Source organism: Dermacentor andersoni, chromosome 6 (genome assembly GCF_023375885.2).
Source record: "Dermacentor andersoni chromosome 6, qqDerAnde1_hic_scaffold, whole genome shotgun sequence".
NCBI classification, from domain to species: Eukaryota; Metazoa; Arthropoda; class Arachnida; order Ixodida; family Ixodidae; genus Dermacentor; species Dermacentor andersoni.
Window position 1 is genome coordinate 27,825,812 of NC_092819.1, and position 15,448 is coordinate 27,841,259.

Here is a 15,448-nt window from a genome sequence, read left to right on the forward strand (position 1 = left end):
CTGAAGAGAGCCAAGTCACGACGTCGGTCCTTAGAAAAATGTTTTCGCAGCCCCTTCTTAAGCTTTATCAATATACGCATAGCTCAAACGTAATACACGACTAACCAAGCGATCTTCACGAAGACCATGTTTGAACTATATAGAGAGCACAATCTCTCAATCTGAAATCAACCAAAGCCACTCGAGCAATAATATACGTGTACTCTTATAGAACGATAGCAAGTATTTTAATGTTGATGTGTTTTTGATTCATTGGACGATTAATATTATCTGCGCAGTTCAAACGCCGTCCTTGTGAAGCTCACTTGCTTAGACGTGTATTATGTTTCAGTGAAGAATGCGCAAACCTCACTTCCAGAAACGAGGCCTGCAAGCAGGTGGATGTATGAAAGAGCCTATGCTGAAAGGCAGCGGCCGTATTCTGCCATATTCTGCGCTGCAAAGCGCAGTGTGTGAGTAGTTGTCCCTCGCTGTCTTCGCCATTCCTTTGGGTGTGTGTACCGTCTGTGACCCATGTTCACTTTGTTGAGTGATGAATTTTATCGCATCGCTTACTTTCTGGCTTTGAGCACCTATGATAGAGGCTATGAGAACACAAGGCTATTGCGGCGCGTGAGAACATCGTGGGAGCAACACAGCGCAGCTATACGCCGTAGTTCTCAGCATAACCTTGTAGAATTACTGTGCGGCTGAAAGACTACGCCAGACTGCTGAACGCTAGTGCATGTGATCACAACGTTCAACTTGTAGCAGGCTGCATAAAAAGTACTGATCTGATATCGAGGTTAATAAGGAGATTGATTGATTGATTGATTGATTGATTGATTGATTGATTGATTGATTGATTGATTGATTGATTGATTGATTGATTGATTGATTGATTGATTGATTGATTGATTGACTGATTGATTGATTGATTGATTGATTGATTGATTGATTGCGGAAATATTTGCAAGAAGTGCGTCGCCAGCATGCCATATCAATAAGTTTTTCAACTAATAAGGAACGTTAAGATGATGACCCCGTGGCTTCTGTGTAACATCGTAGCTACATTTCTTCAACAAGTAAGACTACTACTCGTGTTTGTTTTGTCCCTTTCCCTCTTCGTGTGCCCGTGTAGGCACGCCTAACTTGTTATCAGGCGAGTCAATTACCAAGTAGCGCAGGTTTCTGTCGTTCTATGTATGAGCCTGTGCTGAGCAGTGGGCAGACGACGACCTGATGCCGAGGGGTACGCGGCGCAGGGTCACGTGTATACGTATGACAGCGCTCCTGATTTCCTGGCGCCATCTGTAGCTTCTACTTCGGCGTCCCATTATCTAGAATCGCTGAGAGAGTAGCCCCGCTGGGATGGTATGTCCTTCCGGTAAACGATTAGCGAGAGTCCGAGCTTTACAGTTTCGGGAGTTACAATCTTGCAAATTGTGCAGGAGTATAGGCTAATTGGAGCTAACTGGTTCATTGTTGACGTAAAAACATCTTAAAGCGCAGAAGAACTCGGACACAGGCAAACACACACGGGCGCTGCCGGAAATACTGTACATTTAGTTTGAAGTACTGCGCCAGCTTGTGCCTAAGGCACCTGTGCCTAAATCTGTGTTTTCTGCGCTACTAAACGCTCCTCTGTCGCCTATGATCGAAGGTGGCCGTGAAATACGCGCAGCAAACAGATACCACGTCCGTGCTTTTTTCTTTATTTTTATTTTTAGCTTGTTTTTTTCTCGTGTCGCACCCAACACGTGTCACCCGTTTCTCATTTGTTTTTTTTTTTTTTTGTTTGTTTGTTTTTTTCGCAGGGTTGTGCGTGAACGCGGCCTTGTGGTGGTTGTGCGCATGCCGCTCGTGATGTGTGCCAGGGCGCGGTCCTTCCACGGCCCGTAGAGAGCTCTCCTCTGCTCCTCCCCGTCACCTCGGACACGCCGGAGTGACCAGTGTGCTCTCTGAGGATTAACCGCCCGTCCATCATGCTGACACACGCCAGGAAGGAGCTCAGCCTGGACGCCCAAGGAGGTGAGTAATGTACTGCAGTGCATGCATCTATCCGTATGAACAGTGCCCCTCAAGGTGTTACTATTCCTGCAGTCACGCCGGCGCAGTATCGGGTAATCCTTACGCAGCTATCTGGACTTTTAAAGCGAAAGCTTTACTGGCCGCCAACTTGAAATATCGCCGTGGCCGTGCTCCGAGGAGGCACATGACGTCTCACCGCGTTCCTCGTCGTTGCGTTCGCCTCCGTTCGCTTCGCCAGCTGCGTCGCATGCCTGATAACATGTCGGAGGATTGAAAAGGAGAGCTCGCGTGCGCCGCAACCACAGTTGAGGCGGCAGTATGGACGGCCACAATTCTGGTAAGCAGGAGGAGGCCTGGAATCGACATCGGAACGAGATGTAGAGGAAACGAATCGCCCAGGAAACAGACGAACAGCGCGCCGAACGACTGGCTAAAACGCCGCAACGTAGCTAGACAACCAGACTAACCTGGACTTGCAATCAATATTAACCAAGGCTAACCATGCTATGCCTTAGCTTTCACTGCTTATATCCTGCTTATTTTTACTTTCTCACTATTACGTACGAGGAATCACAGGGCTAGTTGATTTATACTTTCCTAGGGTGTAAAATGACCCGAAGTAATTCTAGCAATTGCGTGTGCATACGTGTGCGCGAAGCGCACGGTCGTCAGAAATAGCATGGTGTGATTCACTGTTCCACCTTTAGGACCTACTCCGTTGCTCCAGGGCGTTACATACTATGAGTCAATCAAAGAATCTATCCCTCAAGAAACCTCGTCATCGATCTCATTGGGACAATTGTCTGAAGCGTCACTTAAGGGCGCTGCGGTCAGTGCTTTCTTTTTTTGTATTTTCGGCTATCTTATTGTGAAGAAAGAAAATGTCCGTGAGACGTATCGGCTGTACAAGAAGGTGGTGCTTAAACTGCTGTAAAAATCAGTGATCCACTGATGACTTTTGCTCGGACACGCAAGGATGGTTCACTTAACGTATTTTTGACCAGGCAAATATAACGCAGACTGCAAAACGAAATAAATTTTCCTAAATATATTTTGTCTGGTCACCAGCTTGCACAAGGCATTTCGCATAGGGATGCACCCTAACTAGTAATAACATTTGTCTACTAAGGATTTTCCCACAGTGTGAGTACTGCCGTTGTCATCTGCTAATCTCATGCCTACCCACGATAACAAGTAGATCTGCGTGTACGCGGATTTGGGTCGGCGTATACCTTCACAATGTCTTTGTTTAACTGTGAGCGGGCTATGGGCCAAATGCGATTTGCTCATAGATAACGGAGTAGGCACGGCAACTCTACATAGAGTGTATACATGGCTATATAAGTGCAATTGTTCATCAAACACGTAGGGGGCGTTCCCTGAATGTACGTTGGTAGGTGACTCGTACCGACGAAGTAGACCAACTGCCGTATGCAGAAATGCATCTTAACTTGATGATCAAGCTTCAGTTTATCTAAATGAAGCCTATTGTGAATGTGCCTACGGAAATGCGGTGAGCGTCTTTGGGCGTGTTAACGCCACGCGTCTTTTAAATCAAGTGAAGCGTGGCCGTCAACTTAAGTTGCATTTCTGAATGCGGGGGTAAATGAAAAGGTAGTTTTGAAATCACAACGCAAAATGCTGTAGCGCGCACTTTTTTGTGTGTGGTATTTGCCTTTTAGTAGTGAATGGATGGATGGATGTTATGAGCGTCCCCTTTGGAACGGGGTGGTAGATTGTGCCACCAAGCTCTTGCTATTATGCTGCCTAATGTCCTACCTAGGTTACAAAAGAAAAAAAAAAAGAAAAGAAACACGATGAATTCCTATAACCAAGTTTTCTGACCCCCTATTGTGAACTTTGTTTTTGTTCGTCTCCGTTTTTTGTCATTTCCCTTGTTTTCTTGCACCAATCTTCCAATCGCCTCTTTCTAGTCTCTATTTTATTCAAAAGAACCTTACAGGCCCTATGGCAGGGCATAAATTAAGGGGGCCAGTTTAAACAGTGAAGATATATAAAGTACGAATTTCCAACATTGCGGACACGGTGTCGAGACGCCATCTGGTATCCGGCTGGAAAAATGTTGCGGGAGACTTATCGATCCGTGCTCGAGCGCCGCGCCATCTTGAGGTCCACTGGCGTCTGCACCAAGAAAAAGTGACGCTGCTTCCCATAGAGGGCACTTCCAACTTGTTCGCATTGGTTCTGGTTCGTAATAATTTAGCCGCTTTTATCGATTGTACGCCTTATATATATATATATATATATATATATATATATATATATATATATATATATATATATGTGTGTGTGTGTGTGTGTGTGTGTGCGTGTGTGTGTGTGTGTGTGTGTGTGTGTGTGTGTGTGAACGAGAAGAAAGGGGGTTAACCAAGATTACTTAATTCCATTAATTTACGACTTTATTTCAGTTGGTTCAATTGGTAATTCAACAAGGCATCCCTCGTTGTTCGAAACTGTTCATCGCGTTGACGGTGCTGTATTTTCCTCTGAACGTAGCGACCACTTGCCAACGCTCTGCCTTTTTTTTTTTTTTTTAACCAAATTACCCATCGCTGTGCCTGAATGGCTACGACATGGTGCTGCCTTGCAAAGCGGCCCGCGGGGTCACTTGCCGGCAGTGGAGGCCGCATTTCGATAGGGACGAAACGCAAGGAAACGCTCGTGTACTTAGACGTAGGTGCGCGCTAAAGGAACCCCGGGTTCGCAAAGTTAATCCTGAGCCCAAACTAAGGCGTTCCTCGTAACCCACTGTATAGTTTCGATACTTTAAGACCCCCCCCCCCTTCCAACTTGACTTGCTGTCTACCAAGAATTTTTTCGGTACAGCCTAAGACTAAAGAATTCACTGTAACCCCCAACATGGAATACTAAAGAGTACTGATATCCACACATTCAACGACCCTTTGGGGACTATGTTAACCTGGGAGACGTTCTCGGGGCAACAGATTCTAGTACAGCCTATAGTACATTTTATCGAAAATTCAAGCACAGTACTTCGCACCTTTTTTTTTTTTTTTTTTGATGACCGGTAAACCTACAGAAAGTCTACAAAACCGTAGGTTTCATAAGAAGTACTTCATAGGGTCCCCAAAAAATAGGACCTTTTTCTTCCGCGGTCTTTCTCCGAACTAAGCAACAGCAGTACTTCGCAGAGTATAAGCAAAGCAAGAAAATACTGCACACACCTATTTTTTCCTTTTTTTTTATTGTTGCAAAGGCAGCGCTAAGATATGGAGGAGGAGGAGGAGGAATAAACTTTATTTGTGCACAGCAGATTTGAGACCTAGGCCTCTACCTAAATGACGGCCTCGAGCCCTTGGGCGCTGGCGGCATCTTCGGCCTGCTGGATTGCCTTGAGTTGGTCTTCCGGTGCACAGCTGAGCAACGCGGTCTCCCACTGCTCTCTGGTCTTAATTATTTTATTCTGTGTGGGTGTACGAGGACAAGCCCAAACAATATGTTGTAGGTCCGCCCTTTCTTCACAGAATCTACATCTATCCGTGTAAAGGTCCGGGTAGTAGCGGTGGTAGGCCACCGGGTTCGGATATGTATCTGTTTGTAAGAGGCGCCATGCCGTCCCTTGCCGTCTATTTAACGAGGAGTGTGCCGGGGGAAAATGGGCCCTTCCCAATTTATAGTGTTTGGTGATCTCGTTAAAGCTGGTCATCCGGTCTCTCTCCGTTCCTAGTATTTGTAGCGCGTCACCTGCTCGGCCTGTCAGTTCTCGAGCCAGGTTGTGCGCTATTTCGTTCCCGGGAAGGGAGCAGTGTGCGGGTGCCCAAATAATGTGGATGTCGCGATCTTCACGAAAGTTGTTTAAAATTCTCAGTGCTTCCGGCGAGATTCTTCCCTTTGCATAGTTCTTGACGGCTGTCTTGCAGTCGCTTACTACGATGTTAGCTTCCGTGGAGGCTATTGCCAGTGCTAAGGCAGCTTCCTCCGCCACCTCTGCCTTCCATGTTTTTACCGTCCCACTAACTCTGCAGTCACCCTCTAAGATATGGAAAAAAAAAAAGTTTTAAACATTCTTCAAAAGGATGTTTTTGCTAATATTGGTGAAATGAACCTCAGTGCGTGTATTGTGATTCCTAAGTTATGCATAATGAATGCATCTGCACCCACAGTTTATGTGATGCCCTCAGTGACGTCACGATGGGGAGAGAAGGAGGGGGAGAGAAGGAGGGGGCTATTTTCCCGGGTGCAGCCCACCGAGCGACAACTGTACTGCGGTCGCCATTCGAGTGTTCTCCGCGGCTCTTAACCGAGTTCAGTAAACCTCTGCGCCCGGGGCAGCTGTCTTTCAATAGATGAAGCGCCAACAGTGACGGCCCACTAGGAAGGAACAAAGACAGGGCAAGGCGCTTCCTGTCTTTGTTCCTGCCTAGTGTTGATAGACGCATCTATTGTCTAAAGACGCATCTATTGAAAGCTATACACCAACTTGCCCCACAACGTGTTTTACTGCCGGGGCAGCTGAATGAACCGGTGAAGAGAATGGGCAGAAGCAAAGAAGTGCTGGCGGTACGGCGTGCGTGGTGTAAGCTTTCAGGCACTTGTGTACACGGCACGAGACGTGATGACGCCTGCAGCGTCGTACGAGGAGCGACGCGCACGAGTGGCTTAGAGCTGCTGTTCGTTATGCGATTGTTTTAAGGACACTCCGCTGGGCTGCTTATGAAATACGAAAGCATCGGAGAGGGAGGAAGAGAGATTACAAATTCAACACTCGCTCGTCTCTTTCCACTTTCGTAAAGAAAGCGAAGTTGACCGTCAAATGTATGGTGTCATTGTATTTGCTCACTCCATCGCTCAAAATTTTGCACGCATGCTCAACGTTGCGCTTCCGTGTGCAGGCTTGAAGGCCAGAAAGCTCGTAGCTCATATTCGTTCGTAAAGCTCTGGAAAGTGGCTGCTCCATTCACGAAACTATGCGTGGCGGGAAATGGCAGAAGAGGGGGGTGGGGAGTTGACACGTCGGGTAGCCACGTACAGCGGGTGGCGGGATGCCGAGTGACCTCACTGGATGCTCCTGTGCGGTTTTTAAAGTAATAAAATAAAATGATGCACTATTAGTTGCAGCAACAGAAAGCTTGCTTATGTCTATTTCACACTTGCTTACGCTTGATGCTTTGACATTTCATATTTAAGACGGGTATATTTCAGTATTCTATCATGATACCACACGTATTTGTTTTCTTTTCTTTTTATTTACCGTAATTTTCTTTTTCATCGTAATGCTGCAACAATGAATGATCGAAATAATTATATTACAAGTTCATTGCTACCCGTTTTCTCAAAAGTCATTGAACACATTATAAATGGTATCTTGTTTTGTTTTTGTTTAAGCATAAAGTGATCAGAGATGACCAGTTTCGTTTACAAAATTTTATCAACAGAAGACGTTATTTAGCATTCTAAGTAAACTATTATAAATAACACACATAAGCAACTTCTAAACACCGGGATATATCTAAGCTGTAGAGACACATTTGATTCTATCATATGATATCTTGATAAGAAAACATGAAATGTGTATTTTTAGGTCTTATTGAATGTTCCTTGAGTGATAGCAGCCAGTTCACTGAAATACAGAGGAACCGTTCGAATCTAGGTGTTATTTGGTATGGTGTTCCTCAAGGCTATGTTATAGAGCCGATTTTCTTTGCATTGTACATAAAATTATTTATCAGCATTCCTTTCATGCACACATGCACTATATTAGCAGACGATACAAAAGGTTTTTTTTTATTTTCAAGTGAAAGTAGTTTCAATCTCGGACAACAACCTAACTGCGAAGCGTAGTGCGTACAGCACATTTACAGTTTATCACCCCAAGAACTAGAACATGCTACGGTACTCAAATGCTTGCATTTATCGCACCAGTGTTGCTTGATCACTTCCCATGTGCCACAATTTGTCAATCACTGCACATAGAATCAAGTACATATTTTAGAAAGTTACTCAATTCGTACTTCTCAGCATACTTGTAAGCGATTCCCGTGGGCTTCTATATATCGGAAGATGCTTCGGTAATGTATGCGGATACCTGCTATTGTTTTATTAAGGTCCTGTCATGCCTCTTTCACCTCTTGTGGCGCCTGAGGTGCTGTAATCGGTTTTTTTTTTTCTTCGGCAAAGCTGAGCGTGTCACAGGGGCCTAGAGACCCCTCCAGGTATTAGTGTTTGACTTTAGATTTGGAGCTCTTAGACATTCCGGGTATGTCAGAATAAAACTTAAAGCTCAGCTGAACTTTCGGAAAATCTGAAACTGGAAAACTATGGCATGAATTCAAGCAAGTGGTTGAACGGTGCACGTACGGCTTGCTAGGCCAGATATATGTGTGCATACATAGCCGAGAATAACTTGCTATGGTAGAAGTTGGCACACATTAGAAAATTATAGGCTACACGGAAATGCATTTCAGATGTTATAAGTAAAAGTTTGCTAATACTCGAAATTTTGAATGCGAATCGAATAGTCCCTGCTATTCTATATTCGTACTCGATGCAAGAATTTACTATTTGGCGTTGTGGAATATTTGTTTTTCTTTTGCCCAGAGTGCAGGCTAGATACGGGGCGCATGTTCGTGCTTTCTATGTTCCAAGTGTTCTGAATGACCTCCCAATTAATGTCTTCTCCTGAGGCAGTCGAAAAGACGTAAGGTCGGTTATCTTTGTTTTGTATGCTTGATTTCTTTCCTTTTCTTCCTGCTTTAGTCCAGCTACTCTCGTGATGTGAACCGACGGTGGTGTATGCTCTGACTTGTCCCTTGCTGCCAGGCCATCTGTTTGCTCTGGCAGGCCCATATGTGTACCCCGTAAATCCGCAAATAAGGAATTTATTATTATTATTATTATTATTATTATTATTATTATTATTATTATTATTATTATTATTATTATTATTATTATTATTCGAATATATGAGATAAACGCGCTTTGAATTTCGAGAGAGACATAAAAAAGAGGTGTGAGGATTGTTACGAATGATTCTGCTGCAGGATAGCTGTGGTTGCTTCGCAGGGGTACAAGTCTATGAGTGCAGGCGCGGGCCAGCAAGCTTCTGCTCAGTCATTTCCAGTCATTCAACAAGAATGGATCCCGCTATGCCAGCTGCGTACGAATTTGTTCCGATTTCATTACTTGGGCAGTCCCACCCCGCATGTGTGCAACCCTCGCTGTATGTATCGCACTTTTCTCCTTTTCAGCGACGCAACCCTGTACGTGCATCTGATAAGAAGCTGTTCCCTGGCTTCAATACTGTCGTTGTCATGGTGCCCCAGACAATCGAAACCAGTTGCTTACCATTTGCAAGCTGCGCAGTTGCACGGCCGTATAATTGGGAATGACAATACGTGCACGTCTCAGTCTACTCGTCTATAAGCCCCACCCATTTTACCAAACAGACTCCGCACAAACGTCATAATTCGTGGTGCTTCTCAAAGTTATTCGATATTTGGTTCGATATACGAATGTACGCAGTTTTTTTTTCTTGGATATTCGTATTCGATTCGGGTATGAAAGTTCAATATTCGAACGCTCCTAGTTATAATGAACACGACAGCGCGTAGCAATTGCAGACGTTCCATTATTTGGTTGCAACGAAATTTTCGCCCACTAACCTAGTTTTATAGAGCTCTTGCGAGCCTTATTCTGTGATTTATTGCGGTACTTGTAGTGAGCACATCTCTTACAAAAAAAAAAATGCTGCTCCTTCTCTGTCTGCTGAATAAATAGGCCAGTTTGTGCATGACCGCGTGGCAACATCGTGGGCAAGAAGAATAAATGCAGATAACAAAAGTTGCGAAGACGCTGATAAGGTGCGTTAAAAAAAATTATATACCACCGTAAGAGCAAAAAGACATTTGACTAAAATATTCTGTCATTAGCTATTAACGTTGTTTCCTGAAATATCCATACTTCATCAACTTTTCCTGCTGTGATTTCAACCGAGTTAAAGGAAAGCTTCCTTGACATCTTCGTCACTTCAAAAATCATTCTTCGTCGATATGATGATGATGATGATGATGATGATGATGATGATCCTTTGTCATGGCTCGGAACCACTAAGGGGGATAGCCCAAGAATCGGGCGGCAGGAAGTAGCTAAAGAAAATTCTTATTTGAAGACGATAAATGCGAAGTAAAAGAAGTAAAAAACAGATCATGCAATAAATACACTAGCATGCAAGCGAGCAGTCAGACTAACTGAAAGGTGAATGTTAAAAGAAGCTACAGTCAAGAAGAAAGTAATGTTAATAAAGAATGTAGGGACACCGATTCAGGTTTAATGAATGCAGATTTGATATCTAGAATAAAGATGCAATAGTTAGCAGGACAATCGTTATGTTAATCAGTTAAATAATCAAATACTGCGGAACAAACGCTTCGGTGACTATAGCCTAGTGTCGAGGTCCCAAATTATAATAATACTGATATACTTAACCCTAATCCAATTTTGCAGAGTGGAGCTTCGAGTAATATCTATCTCGGGTGTGAATATCGTCTACATGATTAAATGTAGTGGTCTAATCATCCAATTTCCTTACATTTGTGGCATAACGGGGGCGTCCTCAGAACAGCTCTGAATAAATAAAAATTCAGTTGCGGGATGCGACAGCGTAGTTTGATGTATGTAACTTCCCATCACCGAGAGGGACACCACTATTTATTCCAGCAAAATCCGAGATGCCGAAAGCCTGGAGATGGTATCTGCGAAAATTTACTTAAGTCATTTTGTAAACAAGATTTCCCGTGTCTCGATGCAGTGATGTAAGCTGTATCTGGTAAAACAGGAATCAAAGGTCCACTTAAGGGCGTTCTGGCTAATAAATCTGCCATTTCAGTGAAGTATAAACAAGGTGTTACTTCAGAGCTGTAAACACAAAATAAACAGAGCGGTCAGATCTGTAGCGGGGTGTAGTATGTACTTACAAGTTTCAAGCTGAAATAAGTGTCTCCCTGTCAATCTGTCTACCTGTCTTTCTTTATGCCTGTATGTGTGGGAAAGAGAGAGAGAGAGAGAGTTAGTAAAGGGGACCCCAAATTGCACAATTTAACTATACGGCGCAAAAATCTAAAGCAGTTGTGTGTGCCGATTTTCGTAACGCAGCTCCGGTTAGCTGCGGTTTCACTGTGCCATCTGGCGTTCTCCCGGAAAAGCGCTATCCGAAAGAATCGATCCATTCGCGAGCGCCACGCCACCATCGGTGTCAAGTCACACCGCATTCCACAGAGAGCGCTGCAGGCTTACCTCGAGAGTTTTTAAAACTCCGCGCGCGCGCCAGGCTGCAGTGGTTGCCACAAAGCGGCACACCTGAAACCAAAGCCGAAGGCGTTGTGCGGCTACTCGCATTCAACTCTACTCAGGGATTTCAGTGTTCCGCATTTGCATGCTTTTTATCAGGCCACACCCCATGTAGCTGCCACTCAATACCTGCTCGCGTAATGGAGCCTCAACTTGTAGATTAGCAAAGAAACGTGAACGCAGTCAAAGGTCGGCGCAGCGATAGATGTAGGGGGAAATGACACACGGGAGGTTAACAGATAATGAGACAGAGCAATGCAGTAAATATGAAAAAGAGGTAACGGTTTCGCTTATAGTATTCTCGATGAGATTAAGTAGAAAAAAAAAGTGCCGGTGAATCCATCCTTCGGAGATTATTGGCAGCGTTAATGCGAACAGCAGTCTAACTTATCATGGGTGTATAATTGGTTGGCAGGGTATCCAGATTGTTGGGGAGATACCCGGCCGTCTATTTAGAGTAACAGAATGGGTACCATGATAGGCAAGACGCTGTCTATAACAGAGGAGGATTAGACTGCGCTATAAGACCAGGAATTTCGCAGGCATACGCTCGAGTCGACTGCCTCAAGTAGGGTTAATTTGAGATCTTCCGAAGGGGCATTCATATTGGTGCCGATTTGACGGTGACTGATCATAGTTATTGCGATGATGATCGGCGCTTCTGGCTGGCGGAGACCATACCGTGTTATTGCTCAGCGAAATATGCCGCTCACAGCGTAGTGGAAGATCGTTTCCGGCAGCTGTTGCTCCGAACTTCGAACTCAGCTTTCGCGCCGGTGCTGTTCTTTGGGACGTACTATCTGTTTAGAACTTAAGTTATTCGTTCCGTAGGGCATTTCGATCTGACGGTGCTCTTTGAGCACGCTCTCGAGAGGCGCGCACTATGCGAATGATTACTACCGTTATAAGTATACGCGAACGGCATTTATAAGTCTACCTATATTAGTCTGCCGTGCTACAAGACAGAATAAAATGTTTTGCCAGGAAAGAAAAAGAGAAGAACGTCGATTCTTTGTGTTTAGCCTGACCTTGTATGCGTTGACACTGCAAGTGTCGATGGAAACAGTGGCGCATCTTATGAAGCCAGGTTAAACCACGGTACGTTAGAAAAGTTATCGTGTTGCGGTACTCCCTTCGTTGAAAATAAGATACCTAAACAGTCAATAATAAGAAACATTGTGGCGCTGCTGGAAATGGAGATATATAGAACGCAGATGTTTATATTAACAAGAAACTTGTATAGTTTACGAATGATGTGCCGCGAGGTAGCCTTTTGGGACCACTTTCGTTTAATGTATACAATAATGATGTAATTACCATAAACAAGCAAGGTAAAATTATCTTATACGCAGATGATACTGCAATGTTATTGTTTTTTGTTTTTTGTCGCATATTATATCGCGAGACTAAGTGAAATGGCCAACAACGTCTTGAAGTCTTTAGCAGAATGGCCCGCAGTGAATTCGTTAAAGATTAACGTTGCAAAAACAAAGGCCATGATTTTCCGTTCCCGAGAGGAAAATGTGCTGGACCCACTACCACTTTTTCTGAATGAAAATACCATTGCATATGTACATGAATTTATATCTCCCGGTGTAATATTCAAGCCCACAACGTGCTGGGATGGCCACATAGGTAAACCTTGCTTGAATCTGTCTAGGTTTGTCGGCATTTTGTTCCGCAATCGAGGCATTCTGCCTGTTAACGTGAAATTGAACGTTTATTACGCTTTCTTTCAATCGCATCTGAACTATTTGCAACCTAGTCTGGGCAACCACAACAAATAGCAATCATTCAAAAGATTTCAATTATCCAAAAGAAAATGCTTAGAGCCATCGCAAACGTTCCACAGAGTACCCCAATCCGTTCCATACGCCTACTGTATAATACTGTGCCTGTACATACTATCCTCGCGTATAGGCTTGCGTGTCTGTATAAAAGCACTACTACTCGAAATGACCCATTTTCGCATCGTATTGTGAAAGTTTTGCCGCGTTTTACATCATACGAAATGGGCACAGAATACACTTTTATCATACCTCGATGTATGATGAACAACGGATTCCAAACGTTAAAATATATACTTCCAGACTGCTTAAACAACGAGTTCTATCAGCACATACATTCTGTACCATATGTTACCATTAGAAGCTTTATGTAGACTGAAATCAGTTTACTTGTTTGTTTACTTTTCTAGTTTCTAGATTTTTTTTTCTTTTTTTCTTTTGTTATTATTATTTTGAGATTACCCGATTCCGGGTCTTTAGAGTAAATAAATGAAATGAAAAAGAAACGAGAAAAGTATTATGTATGTTATGCCAAACCATACTGGCATATTATTCTGCTTGCTTCTGCTTTCGTTGTAATCACTGATTCTATTGTACTACTGTCACCACTCCCAAGTTCCAAGGTTGGCGAGGCCTGTCAAGCAGTTGGAAGACTGCTTTTTTCTCGTCGACCCCAGTTGTTGTAAATGCCGTGTACAAGAAGCTGGAATAAAGCATTCATTCATTAAAAAAAACGCGCGTTCGGTAAAGTTCTTCACAAGCGATGCTGTTTCCGCGAGCGTGTCGCTTTATGGCAATGCGTCTCTCTCTGGAAACATATAGTACCAACACGCAGGTGCCTCAAGGTTACTCGTGGAGTCCGTTATTCATTTTCTGGCCAATATTTTTTTTTAATATTTCGTAGTAGTAGCGTGTAGTTTGTCGCCCGTTAATATTCGTTAGTACACCGGTGCGCCAGCGCCTGCATATGCTAATGTGTTAAGATATGCTAATTCTCTACAGTGCACAATCAAACGTACCGTGTAGTGGTAGCGAATTCAGGCCAGCTTCATGTAAAACAGTTTCAGATTTTAATATTATCCTGAATAATTTGCTCCTCCAAAGCCGTCTCCTTATGCAATCAACGCTTTATCGACACCTTTGTACTACTCGTGACTTTGCATTAAGGTTTCTTCCCTAACACTTGTATTTTCTTTCTTTTCATCTAGCTCTAATTTCGCGAAAAAGAAATATGGATAGCCGATATTGAAACGGTGAGCGTAGCACATGACTAAGTGAGAAGCCCATGCTGTCGCTTGAGTCCGTATTGATTTTCCATTAATACTAAGTGAAAGCTCCAAGTCAGAGCACGAGGAATGCATCAGTGATTGCACTCGGTGTTCAGGAGATTCACTAGGCAAGCGAAGAAAAAGACTACGAAAGAAATCAGTCGTGATTTTCCAATCGTAGTAAAATGTCCACGTTCTTTCAACGCAGTCAAAAAATTTCAGTGGCGTGTGTTGTGTAACCAAGGGACGTGCTTGCTCTTTTTAGTTTAAGACAGAGTGTTTTGTTTTCTGTATTTGCTTACTTGCTTTCTTGACAGTGTATGCGTTCGTTCGTTCGTTCGTTCGTTCGTTCGTTCGTTCGTTCGTTCGTTCGTTCGTTCGTTCGTTCGTTCGTTCGTTCGTTCGTTCGTTCGTTCGTTCGTTCGTTCGTTAGTTAGTTAGTTAGTTAGTTAGTTAGTTAGTTAGTTAGTTAGTTAGTTAGTTAGTTAGTTAGTTAGTTAGTTAGTTAGTTAGTTAGTTAGTTAGTTAGTTAGTTAGTTAGTTAGTTAGTTAGTTAGTTAGTTAGTTAGTTAGATGATTTCTGTTACACGCCATTGAAGTAATATCATTCAACATGTCCTCGGCAATATCTGTACTAGTGTGCACAGATTCGCAAACACCTATTTTGCTCTGTATCGTCTCCCCCAGTTATTTCTCCAACCTGAAAGACTTAAATATAATTGCGGAAATGCTGTCTCATTGGTATTCACTATACAAAGCGTCTTGAACAGCACTCGAAAATCTTTAATTAAAATTGTTAGCTATGTATACCGAAGCCGTGGTAAAGTGGCTAAGGCGTCCGGCCCGGTGCTGAAGGTGCTGGGCTCGAACCCCACCGCCGGACACCCACCGCTGAAAAGGGCACAAGTGATTCCCAGCCAGGCGCCCGGTTACCAAAGGTGAATCAATGCTTGGGGGAAGCTCCCGCCGTCCGTTAACGTAGGCGTTCGTGGTTCTGTAGCTGGGCGGGTGGGTGAGGCGTCGGCTACCGCCGTAGACTGGCTCACCCCCACCGTC

The 15,448-nt window shown here is 43.8% G+C and overlaps 1 protein-coding gene across 3 annotated transcripts in view; it reads left to right on the top strand.

Moving 5' to 3' along the window:
- Nucleotides 1-1,183: 1,183 nt before the first annotated feature.
- The window catches only part of LOC126521422 (uncharacterized), a 198,266-nt gene continuing 184,001 nt past the window's right edge, over nt 1,184-15,448 (top strand). For 2 of the 3 annotated variants that reach the window (XM_055066002.2, XM_055066003.2), the window contains exon 1: nt 1,189-2,010. In XM_055066002.2, the coding sequence (XP_054921977.1) occupies nt 1,965-2,010 (46 nt within the window). In that variant the 5' untranslated portion in view covers nt 1,189-1,964. Of the gene's footprint in view, nt 2,011-15,448 lie in introns of all 3 variants that reach the window. The other variant, XM_055066004.2, reaches the window with a different exon arrangement.